Source organism: Lampetra fluviatilis, unplaced genomic scaffold, assembly GCF_964198595.1.
Source record: "Lampetra fluviatilis unplaced genomic scaffold, kcLamFluv1.1 SCAFFOLD_620, whole genome shotgun sequence".
Classification (NCBI taxonomy): Eukaryota; Metazoa; Chordata; class Hyperoartia; order Petromyzontiformes; family Petromyzontidae; genus Lampetra; species Lampetra fluviatilis.
In genome coordinates this window covers 1-23,618 of record NW_027620589.1, presented here as the reverse complement: position 1 = coordinate 23,618, position 23,618 = coordinate 1, and the positions used below count along the sequence as shown (strand labels likewise).

General features: G+C 55.5%; 1 protein-coding gene across 1 annotated transcript in view; it reads right to left on the bottom strand.

The window, feature by feature from the left end:
- Positions 1-21,852, bottom strand: part of LOC144954107 (transient receptor potential cation channel subfamily M member 3-like) — a gene marked incomplete at its 5' end in the record, with an annotated part of 50,998 nt that extends 29,146 nt beyond the window's left edge. The window contains 4 exons of the mRNA XM_078884682.1: positions 5,238-5,409; positions 13,117-13,241; positions 15,335-15,407; positions 21,712-21,852. Of these exons, the coding sequence (XP_078740808.1) occupies positions 5,238-5,409; positions 13,117-13,241; positions 15,335-15,407; positions 21,712-21,852 (511 nt within the window). The remainder of the gene's footprint in view (positions 1-5,237; positions 5,410-13,116; positions 13,242-15,334; positions 15,408-21,711) is intronic.
- Between the last annotated feature and the right edge of the window lie 1,766 nt (positions 21,853-23,618).

Genomic DNA, 23,618 nt, shown 5'->3' with positions numbered 1-23,618 from the left:
TCGCCGGGTCATGTTGCTGGAGCTTGGGAGGAGGAGGCCCGGCGTCCCGTCGAGCCGTCGTCCCGCGCTGTCGAGGAGAGCGGCACCCCGAGGCGACGTGGCCCCGGACGCCGCAGTTGAAACACCGCGGGAGCCCCGGTGGAGACGACGGGCGGTTGAAACGGCTTGACCCGTCCCGGGCCGACCGTACTTCTTGCGCCTGTTGCCGTCGATGGTCGACGGCGAAGAGCTCCTCCGTCGGAAGGGTGGCTGCAGCCACCGCACGCCCTGCCGATGCCCTGCTGGCTTTCCGCCGCAGGGACAGAAGGTTGGCGTGAAGGAGGCGCGCCGCCTGAAGAGAGGTCATCTCGGCGTCCTCCTGTGCGACGACAGCGATGTCCAGGTCGTCTGCCAGGAGGAGTATTTTCTCCGTGACCATCGCGTCCACGCCATCGTCGTCCATACGGGGAAAAGCCGTCTTAGCCAGCGCTAGGAGGCTCGTCCTGTATGCCAGGGGCGACTCCTTCTCACCCCGCTTGCGCTCGTAGAACCGCTCTCTGCATTCCGCTGAAGGTCCATAGACCCCGGCCAGCAGCTGTAGTGCCTTCGGCAGAGTAGACCGCTTCTCTTTCGGCGCCGATGTGAGGGCGGCGAGCGCGTCTGCGTCGAGGAGCGCCGGCAGCGCGCAGAGGGCTTCATCGTCGGACCACCTTGCCATTTCTTGGTGGGCGATGAAGCGTCGCTGGAAGCCGCCCCAGTCGCCCTCTGCACCAACAAATTCTTTAAGCGGAGGCAGCCGTTGTTGTAGCGCAGCGTTCGCCTTGGACGTCTGTAGGCTGCTATCCCCGGGACTCGGCTGTGCGTCGGCGCGAATGGCAGATGGAATCGCCTGTCGCGGATGTGATGACGCTCCCTCCGCTGGAGATGACGCAGCTGTCCCAGCGAGAGCGGTGTCGGACCCAAGGTTGAGCCCGGCCACGCCCTCCGCAGCTGCCGTGACGATGGCGGGAAATTCAAAGCTTGAGTTTTCAGAAATGGCGGGAAGGCGCTCAGGTTGACGGCTCCCCTCGCCCCGTGGTGGACCACCAGCCCCCAGCCGCGTGATGTTTTCCAGCGTGGCGGCAGCGGCGTACAGTAGCTCCGCCAGTCTCTCGTGAGCCAGCCGTAGCGCGTCTGGCTGCGGCCCCTCTTCATGCCGATGCCCCGGTAGGAACGCGTCGGCCCCCGGCTGCGCCATGTCTTGGTGAGCCGCCTCGGGCTCAACGACTTCAGCAGTGTCCTCCTCCGGTACTCTGGCTCGAGCTGTCTGACGTGTTTCCATGTCCGTAGTACTTCTGACACCAGATGAAGTACCGGTGAAGACGCTGGACACCCAGGTTGAGGCACACGTATATTTATTTCAGCTTATCAGTACAGGACAACACTAGAGGGGGTAGCGGCCCCCTCACCCGGATAACTGGGGATACCCCCTAGCTAATCTCACCTATCCCCAAGTCCTCCTCTAACGAGCTAGGGGAGGCTAACTGGCCCGACACTGGTGAGTCGGGCTACGGTCTCCGGAGTCCCAGGGTCTAACCCTGGTTCACGGAACCACGCCTCTGGCTCGCTCCTCTGCAGCCCTGACAAGGGCGGCGTCGAGGGGAGTCCAGGGCTCTAGCTAGAGGATCTTCACTCTTCCTCCTTCGTTCCCAGACTGAGCCCCGAGCTCTCTTTGTCCTCCCCCTTTATACCCCCCATCAGGATCACAACCCCCCAGGCTGCCTGATGCGGACGTCGCTGCGGGCACCCCCCCCGTGTACTCCCGTAACTCCGCCCACTGTGTTTGTTACCCATTGGATCGTATGCACTTACAGCCCTCCCGTAACAGCCCTACAGTAGTATAGTAGTAGTAGTGGTGGTAGTAGTAGTGTAGTAGTAGTGGTAGTGTAGTAGTAGTAGTGGTGGTAGTAGTAGTGTAGTAGTAGTGTAGTAGTAGTGGTAGTGTAGTAGTGTAGTAGTGGTAGTGTAGTAGTGTAGTAGTGGTAGTAGTAGTAGTATAGTAGTAGTAGTGGTGGTTGTAGTAGTGGTAGTGTAGTAGTAGTGTAGTAGTAATAGTAGTGTAGTAGTAGTAGTGTAGTAGTAGTAGTGTAGTAGTGTAGTAGTAGTGTAGTAGTAGTAGTGTAGTAGTAGTAGTGTAGTAGTAGTAGTGTAGTAGTAGTAGTGTAGTAGTAGTAGTAGTGTAGTAGTAGTAGTAGTGGTAGTGTAGTAGTAGTGTAGTAGTAGTAGTGTAGTAGTAGTAGTGTAGTAGTAGTAGTGTAGTAGTAGTAGTGTAGTAGTAGTAGTAGTGTAGTAGTAGTAGTAGTGGTAGTGTAGTAGTAGTGTAGTAGTAGTAGTGTAGTAGTAGTAGTGTAGTAGTAGTAGTAGTGTAGTAGTAGTAGTGTAGTAGTAGTAGTGATAGTAGTAGTGTAGTAGTAGTAGTGTTGTAGTAGTAGTGTAGTGGTAGTAGTAGTGTAGTAGTAGTGGTAGTGTAGTAGTAGTAGTGTAGTAGTAGTGGTAGTGTAGTAGTGGTAGTAGTAGTAGTGTAGTAGTGTAGTAGTAGTGGTAGTAGTAGTGTAGTAGTAGTAGTGTAGTAGTAGTGGTAGTGTAGTAGTGGTAGTAGTAGTAGTGTAGTAGTGTAGTAGTAGTGGTAGCAGTAGTAGTAGTGTAGTAGTAGTAGTAGTGTAGTAGTAGTGGTAGTAGTAGTAGTGTAATATCGTTGAGGACTCTTGGACGCCGGGGTTGAGGCACACGTATTTATTCCGCAACAGTTGTCACAACCGCGGACATACAACACTGGAGGGGGTATCGGCCCCCCTCACCCGCTAGCTGGGAATACACTGCTAGCTATCTCTGACCTACCTCCTAGCCCTCCACTAACGGGCTAGGCGAGGCTGTCTGGCCCGACACTGGTAAGTCGGGCTACGGTACCCGGAGTCCCAGAGCACTAGCTCTGGTTCTCGGGACCACGCCACTGGCTCGGTCATGCGTGGCCCTGACAAGGGCTGGGAATACACTGCTAGCTATCTCTGACCTACCTCCTAGCCCTCCACTAACGGGCGAGGGGAGGCTGTCTGGCCCGACACTGGTAAGTCGGGCTACGGTACCCGGAGTCCCAGAGCACTAGCTCTGGGACTCGGGACCACGCCGCCGGCTCGGTCCTGCGTGGCCCTGACAAGGGCTGGGAATCAGAGGTGTGGACTCGAGTCATGTGACTTGGACTCGAGTCAGACTCGAGTCATGAATTTGATGACTTGCGACTCGACTTGGACTTGCATAACAATGACTTTGTCCCACCTATGAGATGTGGACTCGAGTCATGTGACTTGGACTCGAGTCAGACTCGAGTCATGAATTTGATGACTTGCGACTCGACTTGGACTTGCATAACAATGACTTTGTCCCACCTATGAGATGTGGACTCGAGTCATGTGACTTGGACTCGAGTCAGACTCGAGTCATGAATTTGATGACTTGCGACTCGACTTGGACTTGCATAACAATGACTTTGTCCCACCTATGAGATGTGGACTCGAGTCATGTGACTTGGACTCGAGTCAGACTCGAGTCATGAATTTGATGACTTGCGACACGACTTGGACTTGCATAACAATGACTTTGTCCCACCTATGAGATGTGGACTCGAGTCATGTGACTTGGACTCGAGTCAGACTCGAGTCATGAATTTGATGACTTGCGACTCGACTTGGACTTGCATAACAATGACTTTGTCCCACCTATGAGATGTGGACTCGAGTCATGTGACTTGGACTCGAGTCAGACTCGAGTCATGAATTTGATGACTTGCGACTCGACTTGGACTTGCATAACAATGACTTTGTCCCACCTATGAGATGTGGACTCGAGTCATGTGACTTGGACTCGAGTCAGACTCGAGTCATGAATTTGATGACTTGCGACTCGACTTGGACTTGCATAACAATGACTTTGTCCCACCTCTGCTGGGAATACACTGCTGGCTATCTCTGACCTACCTCCTAGCCCTCCACTAACGGGCTAGGGAAGGCTGTCTGGCCCGACACTGGTAAGTCGGGCTACGGTACCCGGAGTCCCAGAGCACCGGCTCTGGTTCTGGGGACCACGCCGCTGGCTCGGTCCTGCGTGGCCCTGACGAGGGCGGCGACCCAGGGGAGTCCAGGGCTCTAGCTAGACGATCTTCGCTCTTCACTGGTTTAGCTTTAACATTCTCCCCCGAGCTCTCCGGCTCATCCCCTTTTATACCAGAACCCCTCGCTGAGGGGTGGGGCCAGCCCCCCCAGGCTGCCCTGTGTGGACGTCGTTGAGAGCACCTCCCCGTGCACTCACGAAGCCCCGCCCACTGTGTTTGTTTCCCGTGTGATCCTATGTATACAGCCCCTCCGTAACACCCCTACAGTAGTAGTAGTAGTGTAGTAGTAGCGATGGTAGTAGTGATAGTAGTAATGTAGTAGTAGTGGTGGTAGTAGTTGTAGTAGTGGTAGTAGTAGTTGTAGTAGTGGTAGTAGTGTAAGTGTAGTAGTAGTGGTAGTAGTAGTAGTGGTAGTAGTAGTAGTGGTAGTAGTGTAAGTGTAGTAGTAGTAGTGGTAGTAGTAGCAGTGGTAGTAGTAGTAGTGGTAGTAGTGGTAGTAGTAGTAGTGGTAGTAGTAGTAGTGGTAGTAGTAGCAGTGGTAGTAGTAGTGGTAGTAGTAGTAGTGGTAGTAGTAGTAGTGGTAGTAGTAGTAGTGGTAGTAGTAGTGGTAGTAGTAGTAGTGGTAGTAGTAGTAGTGGTAGTAGTAGTAGTGGTAGTAGTAGTAGTGGTAGTAGTAGTAGTGGTAGTAGTAGTGGTAGTAGTAGTAGTGGTAGTAGTAGTAGTAGTGGTAGTAGTGGTAGTAGTAGTAGTGGTAGTAGTAGTAGTGGTAGTAGTAGTGGTAGTAGTAGTGGTAGTAGTAGTGGTAGTAGTAGTAGTAGTGGTAGTAGTGGTAGTAGTAGTAGTGGTAGTAGTAGTGGTAGTAGTAGTGGTAGTAGTAGTGGTAGTAGCAGTGGTAGTAGTAGTAGTGGTAGTAGTAGTAGTGGTAGTAGTAGTAGTGGTAGTAGTAGTAGTGGTAGTAGTAGCAGTGGTAGTAGTAGTAGTGGTAGTAGTGGTAGTAGTAGTAGTGGTAGTAGTAGTAGTGGTAGTAGTGTGGTAGTAATAGTGATAGTGGCAGTAGTGATGGTACTAGTGATGGTACTAGTGATGGTACTAGTGATGGTACTAGGTAACTCACGTGTGTTGATCTTCTGCAGGGAAACGTGCTTCTCCAGCTGACGGCGTAGACGAACCTCGGCCCCGTATCGCCCAGCCGTGCCGTTGTCGGCCAGGATAAAGTGCGTGTGCATGCTGTTGAGTACCGTCAGGCGACTCAGAGGATTCGACATCGTCTGGTACGGACGGACCACCTGCCAGAGGAGAGATGGTGGTGGTGGTAGTTAGTTTAGTTGTGGTGGTGGTGGTGGTGGTAGTGAGTGCGTGTGCATGCTGTTGAGTACCATCAGGCGACTCAGCGGATTCGACATCGTCTGGTACGGACGCACAACCTACAAGCGGAGAGATGGTGGTGGTGGTAGTTAGTTGTGTTAGTTGTGGTGGTTGTGGTGGTGGTGGTAGTGAGTGCGTGTGCATGCTGTTGAGTACCGTCAGGCGACTCAGCGGATTCGACATCGTCTGGTACGGACGGACCACCTACAAGCGGAGAGATGGTGGTGGTGGTAGTTAGTTGTGTTAGTTGTGGTGGTGGTGGTAGTTAGTTGTGTTAGTTGTGGTGGTGGTAGTTAGTTGTGGTGGTTGTGGTGGTGGTGGTAGTGAGTGAGTGTGCATGCTGTTGAGTACCGTCAGGCGACTCAGCGGATTCGACATCGTCTGGTACGGACGCACAACCTGCCAGAGGAGAGATGGTGGTGGTGCTAGTAGTTAGTTGTGGTGGTGGTGGTGGTAGTTAGTCGTGGTGGTGGTGGTGGTAGTTAGTCGTGGTGGTAGTGGTGGTAGTTAGCAGAGGTGTGGACTCGAGTCATGTGACTTGGACTCGAGTCAGACTCGAGTCATGAATTTGATGACTTGCGACTCGACTTGGACTTGCATAACAATGACTTTGTCCCACCTCTGGTAGTTAGTCGTGGTGGTAGTGGTGGTAGTTAGTGGTAGAGGTGGTGGTGGTGGTGGTTAGTTGTGGTGGTGGTAGTGGTGCTAGTTAGTGGTGGTAGTGGTGGTAGCAGCACTAATTCGTAGTGATGCTCACATCTTCGTCACACGAGGCCAATCTCTACTCCCCACTCATTACTCGCCTGGTCTAGCGTCAGCCAGGGGCCAACAGGAGTCAGTCCGGCCTATCCTGAGCCTCGCAGTTAGGCCGCGGAACCCAGAGGGAGTTTGGGAGCCAGAGGAACACGTCCCAGGCTGGGGAATTACGCAACATTCCCCTATCCCCCCCCCCCCCTGTGACGCTGCTAATCCTGCATAATGCACGGGCATGAGTAGCACTAATCACACACCTGCATTTCCCATATCCCCCCCCTTTGACGCTGCTAATCCTGCATAATGCACGGGCATGAGTAGCACTAATCACACACCTGCATTTCCCATATCCCCCCCCTTTGACGCTGCTAATCCTGCATAATGCACGGGCATGAGTAGCACTAATCACACACCTGCATTTCCCATATCCCCCCCCCTTTGACGCTGCTAATTCTGCATAATGCACGGGCATGAGTAGCACTAATCACACACCTGCATTTCCCATATCCCCCCCCTTTGACGCTGCTAATCCTGCATAATGCACGGGCATGAGTAGCACTAATCACACACCTGCATTTCCCATATCCCCCCCCTTTGACGCTGCTAATCCTGCATAATGCACGGGCATGAGTAGCACTAATCACACACCTGCATTTCCCATATCCCCTCCCTTTGACGCTGCTAATTCTGCATAATGCACGGGCATGAGTAGCACTAATCACACACCTGCATTTCCCATATCCCCCCCCTTTGACGCTGCTAATCCTGCATAATGCACGGGCATGAGTAGCACTAATCACACACCTGCATTTCCCATATCCCCCCCCTTTGACGCTGCTAATCCTGCATAATGCACGGGCATCAGTAGCACTAATCACACACCTGCATTTCCCATATCCCCCCCCTTTGACGCTGCTAATCCTGCATAATGCACGGGCATGAGTAGCACTAATCACACACCTGCATTTCCCATATCCCCCCCCTTTGATGCTGCTAATCCTGCATAATGCACGGGCATGAGTAGCACTAATCACACACCTGCATTTCCCATATCCCCTCCCTTTGACGCTGCTAATCCTGCATAATGCATGAGTAGCACTAATCACACACCTGCATTTCCCATATCCCCCCCCTTTGACGCTGCTAATCCTGCATAATGCACGGGCATGAGTAGCACTAATCACACACCTGCATTTCCCATATCCCCCCCCCTTTGACGCTGCTAATTCTGCATAATGCACGGGCATGAGTAGCACTAATCACACACCTGCATTTCCCATATCCCCCCCCTTTGACGCTGCTAATCCTGCATAATGCACGGGCATGAGTAGCACTAATCACACACCTGCATTTCCCATATCCCCCCCCTTTGACGCTGCTAATCCTGCATAATGCACGGGCATGAGTAGCACTAATCACACACCTGCATTTCCCATATCCCCTCCCTTTGACGCTGCTAATTCTGCATAATGCACGGGCATGAGTAGCACTAATCACACACCTGCATTTCCCATATCCCCTCCCTTTGACGCTGCTAATCCTGCATAATGCACGGGCATGAGTAGCACTAATCACACACCTGCATTTCCCATATCCCCCCCCTTTGACGCTGCTAATCCTGCATAATGCACGGGCATGAGTAGCACTAATCACACACCTGCATTTCCCATATCCCCTCCCTTTGACGCTGCTAATCCTGCATAATGCACGGGCATGAGTAGCACTCATCACACACCTGCATTTCCCATATCCCCCCCCTTTGACGCTGCTAATCCTGCATAATGCACGGGCATGAGTAGCACTAATCACACACCTGCATTTCCCATATCCCCCCCCTGTGACGCTGCTAATCCTGCATAATGCACGGGCATGAGTAGCACTAATCACACACCTGCATTTCCCATATCCCCCCCCTTTGATGCTGCTAATCCTGCATAATGCACGGGCATGAGTAGCACTAATCACACACCTGCATTTCCCATATCCCCTCCCTTTGACGCTGCTAATCCTGCATAATGCACGGGCATGAGTAGCACTAATCACACACCTGCATTTCCCATATCCCCTCCCTTTGATGCTGCTAATCCTGCATAATGCACGGGCATGAGTAGCACTAATCACACACCTGCATTTCCCATATCCCCTCCCTTTGATGCTGCTAATCCTGCATAATGCACGGGCATATTAAGACTTTGAAACCCCCCCCCCCCCCGCCCACCTCCTACGCATTCCGCAAGTAGCACTAATCACATATCTGCATTTCCCATAAATATGCTAAATTCCTCTTGATATGCAAATTCTTTTGTCAAGGCGCCCTTCCCCCTCTAACCCAGCAGCTTAAATATACGCTGCCAAGCCTGGTGGTGTGTCATTCAGACGCCGTCTTTCCGACAGACCTGTTCTTCTGAACACCACCAAGCTTGGCAGCGTATATTTAAGTATATATTTAAGTATATACGCTGCCAAGCCTGGTGGTGCTCATTCAGACGCCGTCTTTCCGACAGACCTGTTCTTCACCTGAGGATGGCTGCTTGTGCTGTGGCCGAAACGTCGTGAGAATTGTATTTTATTATGTTTTATTTTCATAATTTTATTATTTCCCTTCTACGTGACGACTTTACCGAACCAAGAAGATGAGTCCAGGTACCCTCAAGCAGGTTCTAGACAGTAGGCGTGGCCTGTTGCCGGGTGACCCTCGGAACTGATGGTTCCCGAAGTCCTTCTAAGGGTCAGGGATCGAGTGGACCAGTAGCCGGGTGACCCTGGGAACTGATGGTTCCCGAAGTCCTTCTAAGGGTCAGGGATCAAGTGGGTCAGTGGCCGGGTGACCCTGGGAACTGATGGTTCCCGAAGTCTTCTAAGGGTCAGGGATCAAGTGGGTCAGTGGCCGGGTGACCCTGGGAACTGATGGTTCCCGAAGTCTTCTAAGGGTCAGGGATCGAGTGGGTCAATAGCCGGGTGACCCTGGGAACTGATGGTTCCCGAAGTCTTCTAAGGGTCAGGGATCAAGTGGGTCAGTTGCCGGGTGACCCTGGGAACTGATGGTTCCCGAAGTCCTTCTAAGGGTCAGGGATCGAGTGGGTCAGTTGCCAGGTGACCCTGGGAACTGATGGTTCCCGAAGTCCTTCTAAGGGTCAGGGATCGAGTGGGTCAGTGGCCGGGTGACCCTGGGAACTGATGGTTCCTCAAGTCCTTCTAAGGGTCAGGGATCGAGTGGGTCAGTGGCCGGGTGAACCTGGGAACTGATGGTTCCTCAAGTCCTTCTAAGGGTCAGGGATCGAGTGGGTCAGTGGCCGGGTGACCCTGGGAACTGATGGTTCCTCAAGTCCTTCTAAGGGTCAGGGATCAAGTGGGTCAGTGGCCGGGTGACCCTGGGAACTGATGGTTCCCGAAGTCCTTCTAAGGGTCGGAGATCGAGTGGGTCAGTGGCCGGGTGACCCTGGGAACTGATGGTTCCCGAAGTCTTCTAAGGGTCAGGGATCGAGTGGGTCAGTGGCCGGGTGACCCTGGGAACTGATGGTTCCCGAAGTCTTCTAAGGGTCAGGGATCGAGTGGGTCAGTGGCCGGGTGACCCTGGGAACTGATGGTTCCCGAAGTCTTCTAAGGGTCAGGGATCAAGTGGGTCAGTGGCCGGGTGACCCTGGGAACTGATGGTTCCCGAAGTCTTCTAAGGGTCAGGGATCGAGTGGGTCAGTTGCCGGGTGACCCTGGGAACTGATGGTTCTCGAAGTCCTTATAAGGGTCAGGGATCGAGTGGGTCAGTTGCCGGGTGACCCTGGGAACTGATGGTTCCCGAAGTCCTTCTAAGGGTCAGGGATCAAGTGGGTCAGTTGCCGGGTGACCCTGGGAACTGATGGTTCCCGAAGTCCTTCTAAGGGTCAGGGATCGAGTGGGTCAGTGGCCGGGTGACCCTGGGAACTGATGGTTCCTCAAGTCCTTCTAAGGGTCAGGGATCGAGTGGACCAGTAGTCCGGTGACCCTGGGAACTGATGGCTCCCGAAGTCCTTCTAAGGGTCAGGGATCAAGTGGGTCAGTAGCCGGGTGACCCTGGGAACTGATGGTTCCCGAAGTCCTTCTAAGGGTCAGGGATCGAGTGGGTCAGTGGCCGGGTGACCCTGGGAACTGATGGTTCCCGAAGTCTTCTAAGGGTCAGGGATCAAGTGGGTCAGTTGCCGGGTGACCCTGGGAACTGATGGTTCCCGAAGTCTTCTAAGGGTCAGGGATCAAGTGGGTCAGTTGCCGGGTGACCCTGGGAACTGATGGTTCCCGAAGTCCTTCTAAGGGTCAGGGATCGAGTGGGTCAGTGGCCGGGTGACCCTGGGAACTGATGGTTCCCGAAGTCCTTCTAAGGGTCAGGGATCGAGTGGGTCAGTGGCCGGGTGACCCTGGGAACTGATGGTTCCCGAAGTCCTAAGGGTCGGGGATCAAGTGGGTCAGTAGTCCGGTGACCCTGGGAACTGATGGTTCCTCAAGTCCTTCTAAGGGTCAGGGATCGAGTGGGTCAGTGGCCGGGTGACCCTGGGAACTGATGGTTCCCGAAGTCTTCTAAGGGTCAGGGATCGAGTGGGTCAGTGGCCGGGTGACCCTGGGAACTGATGTTTCCCGAAGTCTTCTAAGGGTCAGGGATCAAGTGGGTCAGTTGCCGGGTGACCCTGGGAACTGATGGTTCCCGAAGTCTTCTAAGGGTCAGGGATCAAGTGGGTCAGTTGCCGGGTGACCCTGGGAACTGATGGTTCCCGAAGTCCTTCTAAGGGTCAGGGATCGAGTGGGTCAGTGGCCGGGTGACCCTGGGAACTGATGGTTCTCGAAGTCTTCTAAGGGTCAGGGATCGAGTGGGTCAGTGGCCGGGTGACCCTGGGAACTGATGGTTCCCGAAGTCTTCTAAGGGTCAGGGATCAAGTGGGTCAGTTGCCGGGTGACCCTGGGAACTGATGGTTCCCGAAGTCTTCTAAGGGTCAGGGATCAAGTGGGTCAGTTGCCGGGTGACCCTGGGAACTGATGGTTCCCGAAGTCTTCTAAGGGTCAGGGATCAAGTGGGTCAGTTGCCGGGTGACCCTGGGAACTGATGGTTCCCGAAGTCCTTCTAAGGGTCAGGGATCGAGTGGGTCAGTGGCCGGGTGACCCTGGGAACTGATGGTTCTCGAAGTCTTCTAAGGGTCAGGGATCGAGTGGGTCAGTGGCCGGGTGACCCTGGGAACTGATGGTTCCCGAAGTCTTCTAAGGGTCAGGGATCAAGTGGGTCAGTTGCCGGGTGACCCTGGGAACTGATGGTTCCCGAAGTCTTCTAAGGGTCAGGGATCAAGTGGGTCAGTTGCCGGGTGACCCTGGGAACTGATGGTTCCTGACGTCCTTCTAAGGGTCAGGGATCGAGTGGGTCGGTAGCCGGGTGACCCTGGGAACTGATGGTTCCCGAAGTCTTCTAAGGGTCAGGGATCAAGTGGGTCAGTGGCCGGGTGACCCTGGGAACTGATGGTTCCCGAAGTCTTCTAAGGGTCAGGGATCGAGTGGGTCAATAGCCGGGTGACCCTGGGAACTGATGGTTCCCGAAGTCCTTCTAAGGGTCAGGGATCAAGTGGGTCAGTGGCCGGGTGACCCTGGGAACTGATGGTTCCCGAAGTCCTTCTAAGGGTCAGGGATCAAGTGGGTCAGTGGCCGGGTGACCCTGGGAACTGATGGTTCCCGAAGTCTTCTAAGGGTCAGGGATCAAGTGGGTCAGTGGCCGGGTGACCCTGGGAACTGATGGTTCCCGAAGTCTTCTAAGGGTCAGGGATCAAGTGGGTCAGTGGCCGGGTGACCCTGGGAACTGATGGTTCCCGAAGTCTTCTAAGGGTCAGGGATCGAGTGGGTCAGTGGCCGGGTGACCCTGGGAACTGATGGTTCCCGAAGTCTTCTAAGGGTCGGGGATCGAGTGGGTCAGTTGCCGGGTGACCCTGGGAACTGATGGTTCCCGAAGTCCTTCTAAGGGTCAGGGATCGAGTGGGTCAGTTGCCGGGTGACCCTGGGAACTGATGGTTCCCGAAGTCTTCTAAGGGTCAGGGATCGAGTGGGTCAGTGGCCGGGTGACCCTGGGAACTGATGGTTCCTCAAGTCATTCTAAGGGTCAGAGATCGAGTGGGTCAGTAGTCGGGTGACCCTGGGAACTGATGGTTCCCGAAGTCCTTCTAAGGGTCAGGGATCGAGTGGGTCAGTTGCCGGGTGACCCTGGGAACTGATGGTTCCCGAAGTCTTCTAAGGGTCAGGGATCAAGTGGGTCAGTTGCCGGGTGACCCTGGGAACTGATGGTTCCCGAAGTCCTTCTAAGGGTCAGGGATCGAGTGGGTCAGTGGCCGGGTGACCCTGGGAACTGATGGTTCCCGAAGTCTTCTAAGGGTCAGGGATCAAGTGGGTCAGTTGCCGGGTGACCCTGGGAACTGATGGTTCCCGAAGTCTTCTAAGGGTCGGGGATCAAGTGGGTCAGTAGTCCGGTGACCCTGGGAACTGATGGTTCCTCAAGTCCTTCTAAGGGTCAGGGATCGAGTGGGTCAGTGGCCGGGTGACCCTGGGAACTGATGGTTCCTCAAGTCCTTCTAAGGGTCAGGGATCGAGTGGGTCAGTGGCCGGGTGACCCTGGGAACTGATGGTTCCTCAAGTCCTTCTAAGGGTCAGGGATTGAGTGGGTCAATAGCCGGGTGAACCTGGGAACTGATGGTTCCCGAAGTCTTCTAAGGGTCAGGGATTGAGTGGGTCAGTGGCCGGGTGACCCTGGGAACTGATGGTTCCCGAAGTCTTCTAAGGGTCGGGGATCGAGTGGGTCAGTAGTCGGGACCCTGGGAACTACTACTAACTACTACTAGTTAGTACTAACTAGTACTAACTACTAACTAGTACTAACTCACGTCTTTGCCCACGAGGTCGTCCTTGTTCTCCACGATGCCCCAGGGCGCCAGCCCCACGGTGCAGATCTTGCCGCGCGACTTGGACGAGTGGTCCTTGAGCGCGTCGCCAACGTGACGGATCACCCCTGTAGAGAGACACACAGATAGACACACAGATAGATAGACACACACACAGAGACACACACACATAGATAGATACACACACAACAACAACAACCGCCATTCGCCACTAAGTGGCGGTGACGTCACCACGACGCTTGTGCCAGGCCATGTGCAGATACAGACACACACACAGACACACACACACACAGACACACACACACACATAGATAGATACACACACACAGACACACACACACACAGACACACACACATAGACACACACACATAGACACACACACAGAGACACACACACATAGACACAGAGCAAGTGGGTGAGCGAGTGGATGAGCGAGTGAATGAGTGGGTGAATGAGTGAGCGAGTGGGTAAGTTGGTGGATGAGTGAGCGAGTGAGCGAGTGGCTGAGTTGGTGGATGAGTGAGTGAGTGAGCGAGTTGGTGGATGAGTGAGTGAGCGAGTGAATGGGTGAGTTGGTGGATGAGCGAGTGGGTGAGTGAATGAGTGACTGAGTGGGTGGATGAGTGAGTGAGTGATCGAGTGAGTGAGCGAGTTGATGGATGAGTGAGCGAGTGTATGAGTGAGTGGGTGAGTTAGTGGATTAGTGAGTGAGTGGGTGAGCGAGTGAATGAGTTGGTGAATGAGTGGGCGAGTGGGTAAGTTGGTGGATGAGTGAGCGAGTGAGCGAGTGGCTGAGTTGGTGGATGAGTGAGTGAGTGAGCGAGTTGGTGGATGAGTGAGTGAGCGAGTGAATGGGTGAGTTGGTGGATGAGCGAGTGGGTGAGTGAATGAGTGACTGAGTGGGTGGATGAGTGAGTGAGTGATCGAGTGAGTGAGCGAGTTGATGGATGAGTGAGCGAGTGTATGAGTGAGTGGGTGAGTTAGTGGATTAGTGAGTGAGTGGGTGAGCGAGTGAATGAGTTGGTGAATGAGTGGGCGAGTGAGTGAGTGGGTGGATGAGTGAGTGAGTGGGTGAGTGAGTGAGTGAGTGAATGAGTGACTGAGTGGGTGGGTGGATGAGTGGGCGAGTGAATGAGTGAGTGAGTCGGTATATGAGTGAGCAAGTGAATGAGCGAGTGAATGAGCTGGTGAACGAGTGGTGAATGAATGAGCGAGTGAGTGGGTGGATAAGTGAGCGAGTGAATGAGTGAGTGAGTCGGTATATGAGTGAGCAAGTGAATGAGTGAGTGGATGAGTGAGCGAGTTGATGAGCGAGTGAATGAGTGAGTGAATGAGTGAGCAAGTGAATGAGTGAGTGAATGAGCTGGTGAACGAGTGGTGAGTGAATGAGCGAGTGAGTGGGTGGATAAGTGAGCGAGTGAATGAGTGAGTGAGTTGGTATATGAGTGAGCAAGTGAATGAGTGAATGAGTGAGTGAATGAGTGAGCGAGTGAATGAGTGAGTGGATGAGTGAGCGAGTGAATGAGCGAGTGAATGAGTGAGTGAATTAGTTGGTGAATGAGTGAGCGAGTGAATGAGTGAGCAAGTGAATGAGTGAGTGAATGAGCTGGTGAACGAGTGGTGAGTGAATGAGCGAGTGAGTGCTTGGATAAGTGAGCGAGTGAATGAGTGAGTGAGTTGGTATATGAGTGAATGAGTGAGTGGATGAGTGAGCGAGTGAATGAGTGAGTGAATGAGTTGGTGAATGAGTGAGCGAGTGAATGAGTGAGTGAATGAGCTGGTGAACGAGTGGTGAGTGAATGAGCGAGTGAGTGGGTGGATAAGTGAGCGAGTGAATGAGTGAGTGAATGAGTTGGTGAATGAGTGAGTGAATGAGCTGGTGAACGAGTGGTGAGTGAATGAGCGAGTGGGTGGATAAGTGAGCGAGTGAATGAGTGAGTGAGTTGGTATATGAGTGAGCAAGTGAATGAGTGAATGAGTGAGTGGATGAGTGAGCGAGTGAATGAATGAGTGAATGAGTTGGTGAATGAGTGAGCAAGTGAATGAGTGAATGAGTGAGTGGATGAGTGAGCAAGTGAATGAGTGAATGAGTGAGTGGATGAGTGAGTGAATGAGTGAGTGAATGAGTTGGTGAATGAGTGAGCGAGTGAATGAGTGAGTGAATGAGTTGGTGAATGAGTGAGCGAGTGAATGAGTTACCTGTGTTGACTCCTTGAGTGAAGATCCAAGCCCCTGTCGTCATCGCAGCTTTAATTAGACCTTTCCCAAACACCTGGAGACACGGAGACACAAAAAGACAGACGGAGACACACGGAGACACACGGAGACACGCAGAGACACACGGAGACACACGGAGACACGCAGAGACACACGGAGACACACGGAGACACGGAGACACGGAGACACACGGAGACACACGGAGACACGGAGACACACGGAGACACACGGAGACACACAGAGACACACGGAGACACACGGAGACACACGGAGAGACACGGAGAGACACGGAGACACACGGAGACACACGGAGACACAGAGACACACAGAGACACACGGAGACACACGGAGACACACGGAGACACACAGAGACACACGGAGACACACGGAGACACACAGAGACACACAGAGACACACAGAGACACAGAGACACACAGAGACACACGGAGACACACGGAGACACACGGAGACACACAGAGACACACGGAGACACACAGAGACACACAGAGACACAGAGACACACAGAGACACACGGAGACACACGGAGACACACGGAGACACACAGAGACACAGAGACACACAGAGACACACGGAGACACACGGAGACACACGGAGACACACAGAGACACAGAGACACACAGAGACACACGGAGACACACGGAGACACACGGAGACACACGGAGACACACAGAGACACACAGAGACACACAGAGACACAGAGACACACAGAGACACACGGAGACACACGGAGACACACGGAGACACACAGAGACACACGGAGACACACGGAGACACACAGAGACACACAGAGACACACAGAGACACAGAGACACACAGAGACACACGGAGACACACGGAGACACACGGAGACACACAGAGACACAGAGACACACAGAGACACACGGAGACACACGGAGACACACGGAGACACACAGAGACACAGAGACACACGGAGACACACGGAGACACACGGAGACACACGGAGACACACGGAGACACACAGAGACACACAGAGACACACAGAGACACAGAGACACACAGAGACACACGGAGACACACGGAGACACACGGAGACACACAGAGACACACGGAGACACACGGAGACACACAGAGACACACGGAGACACACGGAGACACGAAGACACACGGAGACACACGGAGACACACGGAGACACACGGAGACACGGAGACACAGAGACACACAGAGACACACGGAGACACACAGAGACACACGGAGACACACGGAGACACACGGAGACACACGGAGACACGGAGACACACAGAGACACACGGAGACACACGGAGACACACGGAGACACACAGAGACACACGGAGACACACGGAGACACACAGAGACACAGAGACACACAGAGACACACGGAGACACACGGAGACACACGGAGACACACGGAGACACGAAGACACACGGAGACACACGGAGACACACGGAGACACACGGAGACACAGAGACACACAGAGACACACAGAGACACAGAGACACACGGAGACACACGGAGACACACGGAGACACACAGAGACACACAGAGACACACGGAGACACACGGAGAGACACGGAGAGACACGGAGACACACGGAGACACACGGAGACACAGAGACACACAGAGACACACAGAGACACACGGAGACACACGGAGACACACAGAGACACACAGAGACACACAGAGACACAGAGACACACGGAGACACACGGAGACACACGGAGACACACGGAGACACACGGAGACACACAGAGACACACAGAGACACAGAGACACACGGAGACACACGGAGACACACGGAGACACACAGAGACACAGAGACACACAGAGACACACGGAGACACACGGAGACACACGGAGACACACAGAGACACAGAGACACACAGAGACACACGGAGACACACGGAGACACACGGAGACACACAGAGACACACGGAGACACACGGAGACACACAGAGACACACAGAGACACACAGAGACACAGAGACACACAGAGACACACGGAGACACACGGAGACACACGGAGACACACAGAGACACACGGAGACACACGGAGACACACAGAGACACAGAGACACACAGAGACACACGGAGACACACGGAGACACACGGAGACACACGGAGACACGAAGACACACGGAGACACACGGAGACACACGGAGACACACGGAGACACACGGAGACACACAGAGACATACGGAGACACACGGAGACACACGGAGACACACGGAGACACACGGAGACACACGGAGACACACGGAGACACACGGAGACACGGAGACACAGAGACACACAGAGACACACGGAGACACACGGAGACACACGGAGACACACAGAGACACACGGAGACACACGGAGACACACAGAGACACAGAGACACACAGAGACACACGGAGACACACGGAGACACACGGAGACACGAAGACACACGGAGACACACGGAGACACACGGAGACACGGAGACACAGAGACACACAGAGACACGGAGACACACGGAGACACACAGAGACACAGAGACACACAGAGACACACGGAGACACACGGAGACACACGGAGACACGAAGACACACGGAGACACACGGAGACACGGAGACACAGAGACACACAGAGACACGGAGACACAGAGACACACGGAGACACACGGAGACACACGGAGACACACGTAGAGACACACGGAGACACACGGAGACACGGAGACACACAGAGACACACGGAGACACACGTAGAGACACACGGAGACACGGAGACATGGAGACACGGGGACACACGCTGATTAGTGAGTGGTGAGGAGTGGTGAGGAGTGGTGAGCGGTAGTGGTGAGTGGTAGTGGAGAGTGTGAGTGGTGAGGAGTGATGAGTGTGAGTGGTGAGGAGTGATGAGTGGTGAGTGGTGAGGAGCGGTGAGGAGTGGTGAGGCGTGGTGAGTGGTAGTGGTGAGTGTGAGTGGTGAGTGTGAGTGGTGAGGAGTGGTGAGGAGTGGTGAGGAGTGGTGAGCGCTCACCTGCTTGAGTTTGGGCTGCAACTCAAAGTTCTGGAGTCCTCCGTGGACCGAGATGAGTGGTGAGTGTGAGTGAGTGGTGAGTGTGAGTGGTGAGTGTGAGTGGTGAGGAGTGGTGAGTGTGAGTGGTGAGTGTGAGTGGTGGTGGTGAGTGGTGAGTGGTGAGTGGTGAGTGAGTGGTAGTGGTGAGTGTGAGTGGTGAGGAGTGGTGAGTGTGAGTGGTGAGCAGTGGTGAGGAGTGGTGAGCAGTGGTGAGCAGTGGTGAGGGGTAGTGAGTGGTAGTGATGAGTGTGAGTGGTGAGTAGTGGTGAGTGTGAGTGGTGAGGAGTGATGAGTGTGAGTGGTGAGTGTGAGTGGTGAGGAGTGGTGAGGAGTGGTGAGCAGTGGTGAGCGTTCACCTGCTTGAGTTTGGGCTGCAACTCAAAGTTCTGGAGTCCTCCGTGGACCGAGATGAGTGGTGAGTGTGAGTGGTGAGTGTGAGTGGTGAGGAGTGGTGAGCAGTGGTGAGTGGTGAGCAGTGGTGAGCAGTGGTGAGGAGTGGTGAGGAGTGGTGAGGAGTGGTGAGCAGTGGTGAGCGCTCACCTGCTTGAGTTTGGGCTGCAACTCAAAGTTCTGGAGTCCTCCGTGGACCGAGATGAGTGGTGAGTGTGAGTGGTGAGTGAGTGGTGAGTGTGAGTGGTGAGGAGTGGTGAGCAGTGGTGAGTGGTGAGCAGTGGTGAGCAGTGGTGAGGAGTGGTGAGGAGTGGTGAGGAGTGGTGAGCAGTGGTGGCGAGCGCTCACCTGCTTGAGTTTGGGCTGCAACTCAAAGTTCTGGAGTCCTCCGTGGACCGAGATGAGTGGTGAGCGGTGAGTGAGTGGTGAGTGTGAGTGGTGAGGAGTGGTGAGGAGTGGTGAGGAGTGGTGAGCAGTGGTGGCGAGCGCTCACCTGCTTGAGTTTGGGCTGCAACTCAAAGTTCTGGAGTCCTCCGTGGACCGAGATGAGTGGTGAGTGTGAGTGAGTGGTGAGTGTGAGTGGTGAGGAGTGGTGAGGAGTGGTGAGGAGTGGTGAGGAGTGGTGAGGAGTGGTGAGTGTGAGTGGTGAGGAGTGGTGAGCAGTGGTGGTGAGCGTTCACCTGCTTGAGTTTGGGCTGCAACTCAAAGTTCTGGAGTCTTCCGTGGACCGAGATGAGTGGTGAGTGTGAGTGGTGAGTGTGAGTGTGAGTGGTGAGTGTGAGTGGTGAAGAGTGGTGAGGAGTGGTGAGCAGTGGTGAGGAGTGGTGAGGAGTGGTGAGGAGTGGCGAGCGCTCACCTGCTTGAGTTTGGGCTGCAACTCAAAGTTCTGGAGTCCTCCGTGGACCGAGATGAGTGGTGAGTGTGAGTGAGTGGTGAGTGTGAGTGGTGAGGAGTGGTGAGGAGTGGTGAGGAGTGGTGAGGAGTGGTGAGGAGTGGTGGCGAGCGCTCACCTGCTTGAGTTTGGGCTGCAACTCAAAGTTCTGGAGTCCTCCGTGGACCGAGATGAGTGGTGAGTGTGAGTGAGTGGTGAGTGTGAGTGGTGAGTGTGAGTGGTGAGGAGTGGTGAGCAGTGGTGAGGAGTGGTGAGGAGTGGTGAGGAGTGGTGAGCAGTGGTGGCGAGCGTTCACCTGCTTGAGTTTGGGCTGCAACTCAAAGTTCTGGAGTCCTCCGTGTACCGAGATGAGTGGTGAGTGGTGAGTGAGTGGTAGTGGTGAAGAGTGGTGAGGAGTGGTGAGCAGTGGTGAGCAGTGGTGAGGAGTGGTGAGGAGTGGTGAGGAGTGGTGAGCGTTCACCTGCTTGAGTTTGGGCTGCAACCCAAAGTTCTGGAGTCCTCCGTGGACCGAGATGAGTGGTGAGTGTGAGTGGTGAGTGTGAGTGGTGAGTGTGAGTGGTGAAGAGTGGTGAGGAGTGGTGAGCAGTGGTGAGGAGTGGTGAGGAGTGGTGAGGAGTGGCGAGCGCTCACCTGCTTGAGTTTGGGCTGCAACTCAAAGTTCTGGAGTCCTCCGTGTACCGAGATGAGTGGTGAGTGGTGAGTGAGTGGTAGTGGTGAAGAGTGGTGAGGAGTGGTGAGCAGTGGTGAGCAGTGGTGAGGAGTGGTGAGGAGTGGTGAGCGTTCACCTGCTTGAGTTTGGGCTGCAACTCAAAGTTCTGGAGTCCTCCGTGGACCGAGATGAGTGGTGAGTGGTGAGTGAGTGGTAGTGGTGAGGAGTGGTGAGCAGTAGTGAGCAGTGGTGAGTGTGAGTGGTGAGGAGTGGTGAGGAGTGGCGAGCGCTCACCTGCTTGAGTTTGGGCTGCAACTCAAAGTTCTGGAGTCCTCCGTGGACCGAGATGAGTGGTGAGTGTGAGTGAGTGGTAGTGGTGAAGAGTGGTGAGGAGTGGTGAGCAGTGGTGAGCAGTGGTGAGGAGTGGTGAGGAGTGGTGAGCGTTCACCTGCTTGAGTTTGGGCTGCAACTCAAAGTTCTGGAGTCCTCCGTGGACCGAGATGAGTGGGTGAGTGTGAGTGAGTGGTGAGTGTGAGTGGTGAGTGTGAGTGGTGAGGAGTGGTGAGCAGTGGTGAGGAGTGGTGAGGAGTGGTGAGGAGTGGTGAGCAGTGGTGGCGAGCGTTCACCTGCTTGAGTTTGGGCTGCAACTCAAAGTTCTGGAGTCCTCCGTGTACCGAGATGAGTGGTGAGTGGTGAAGTGAGTGGTAGTGGTGAAGAGTGGTGAGGAGTGGTGAGCAGTGGTGAGCAGTGGGTGAGGAGTGGTGAGCAGTGGGTGGCGAGCGCTCACCTGCTTGAGTTTGGGCTGCAACTCAAAGTTCTGGAGTCCTCCGTGGACCGAGATGAGTGGTGAGTGTGAGTGGTGAGTGTGAGTGGTGAGTGTGAGTGGTGAGGAGTGGTGAGGAGTGGTGAAGAGTGGTGAGCAGTGGTGAGGAGTGGTGAGGAGTGGTGAGCAGTGGTGAGGAGTGGTGAGCAGTGGTGAGGAGTGGTGAGGAAGTGGAGTGAGCAGTGGTGAGCAGTGGTGAGGAGTGGCGAGCGTTCACCTGCTTGAGTTTGGGCTGCAATTCCAAAGTTCTGGAGTCCTCCGTGTACCGAGATGAGTGGTGAGTGGTGAGTGAGTGGTAGTGGTGAGGAGTGGTGAGCAGTGGTGAGCAGTGGTGAGGAGTGGTGAGGAGCGGTGAGGAGTGGCGAGCGCTCACCTGCTTGAGTTTGGGGCTGCAACTCAAAGTTCTGGAGTCCTCCGTGGACCGAGATGAGTGGTGAGTGTGAGTGAGTGGTGAGTGTGAGTGGTGAGTGTGAGGAGTGGTGAGCAGTGGTGAGGAGTGATGAGTGGTAGTGGTGAGTGTGAGTGGTGAGGAGTGGTGAGGAGTGGTGAGGAGTGGTGAGCGTTCACCTGCTTGAGTTTGGGCTGCAACTCAAAGTTCTGGAGTCCTCCGTGGACCGAGATGAGCAACTTGGGCAGCTCCATCTGCCACTCGCGCAGCAGAAGCTGCAGAAGCAACTCGGGCTTCGTGTCCAGAGACACGCGGGCGTACTGGAGACACGGTGAGACACGGGGGGGGGGGGAGACACGGTGAGACACGGGGGAGACATGGTGAGACACGGGTGAGACACGGGGGGGGGGGGGGGAGAGACACGGGGGGGACAGGGGGAAGAGACAAGGTGAGACACGGGGAGGGGAGACACGGTGAGACACGGGGGGAGACACGGGGGGGGGGGGGGAGAGACACGGGGGGGACAGGGGGAAGAGACACGGTGAGACACGGGGGGGGGAGACACGGGAGAGACACGGGAGAGACACGGGGGGGGGGAGGACACGGGGGAGACAGGGGAAGGAGGGGGAGACACGGGGGGGGGGGGGGGGGAGACACGGTGGGGGGGAGACACGTGGTGAGACACGGGGGGGGGAGACACGGGAGAGACACCATCAGTAGAAGCTGCAGCAGCAACTCGGGCTTCGTGTCCAGAGACACGCGGGCGTACTGGAGACACGGGGGGGGGGGGGGGACACAGTGAGACACGGGGGGGTGAGACACGGGGGGGGGGGGTGAGACACGGGGGGGGGGGGGGTGAGACACGGTGAGACACGGTGAGACACCACCATCACCACCATCAGCAGAAGCTGCAGCAGCAACTCGGGCTTCGTGTCCAGAGACACGCGGGCGTACTGGAGACACGGGGGTGGGGGGGGGGGGGGGGGGGGTGGGGGGGGACACGGTGAGACACGGGGGGGGGGGATGAGGACACGGGTGAGACACGGGGGGGGAGGGAGACACAGTGAGACACGCGGGCGTACTGGAGACACGGGGGGGGGGGGGGGGGGGGGGGGACACGGTGAGACACGGGGGGGGGGAGAGACACGGTGAGACACGGGGGAGACACGGGGAGGGGGGGGGGGGACACGGTGAGACACGGGGGAGACACGGGGGGGGAGGGGGAGACACGGGGGGGGGGGGACAGGGGAGACACGGGGGAGACACGGGGGGGGGGGGGGGGGAGACAACGGGGGGGGGGTGAGACGCCAGATAGAACCCACGACCTCCTGTATACCGGGCGATCTCGCCACAGTGAGGATGATGATTACACCAACATCACCACCATCACCACCACCTCCACCTCCACCACCTCCACCCACCACCACCACCACCTCCACCACACCTCCACCACCTCCACCACCACCACCACCTCCACCACCTCCACCACCTCCACCACCACCCTCCACCACCACCACCACCACCTCCACCACCGCCCACCACCTCCACCACCACCTCCACCACCTCCACCACCACCACCACCACCACCACCTCCACCACCTCCACCACCTCCACCACCTCCACCACCACTCCACCACCACCACCTCCACCACCACCACCTCCACCACCACACCCCACCACCACCTCCACCACCTCCACCACCACCACCCTCCACCCACCTCCACCACCACCACCTCCACCACCACCCACCACCTCCACCACCACCACCACCACCTCCACCACCTCCACCACCACCACCTCCACCACCTCCACCACCACCACCTCCACCACCACCACCTCCACCACCACCACCACCACCTCCACCACCTCCACCACCACCACCTCCACCACCACCACCACCACCTCCACCACCACCACCACCTCCACCACCACCACCACCACCCTCCACCACCTCCACCACCGCCACCACCTCCACCACCACCACCACCTCCACCACCTCACACCACCACTCACCACCACCATCCACCACCACCACCACCACCCACCTCCACCCACCTCCAACCACCTACCACCACCTCCACCACCA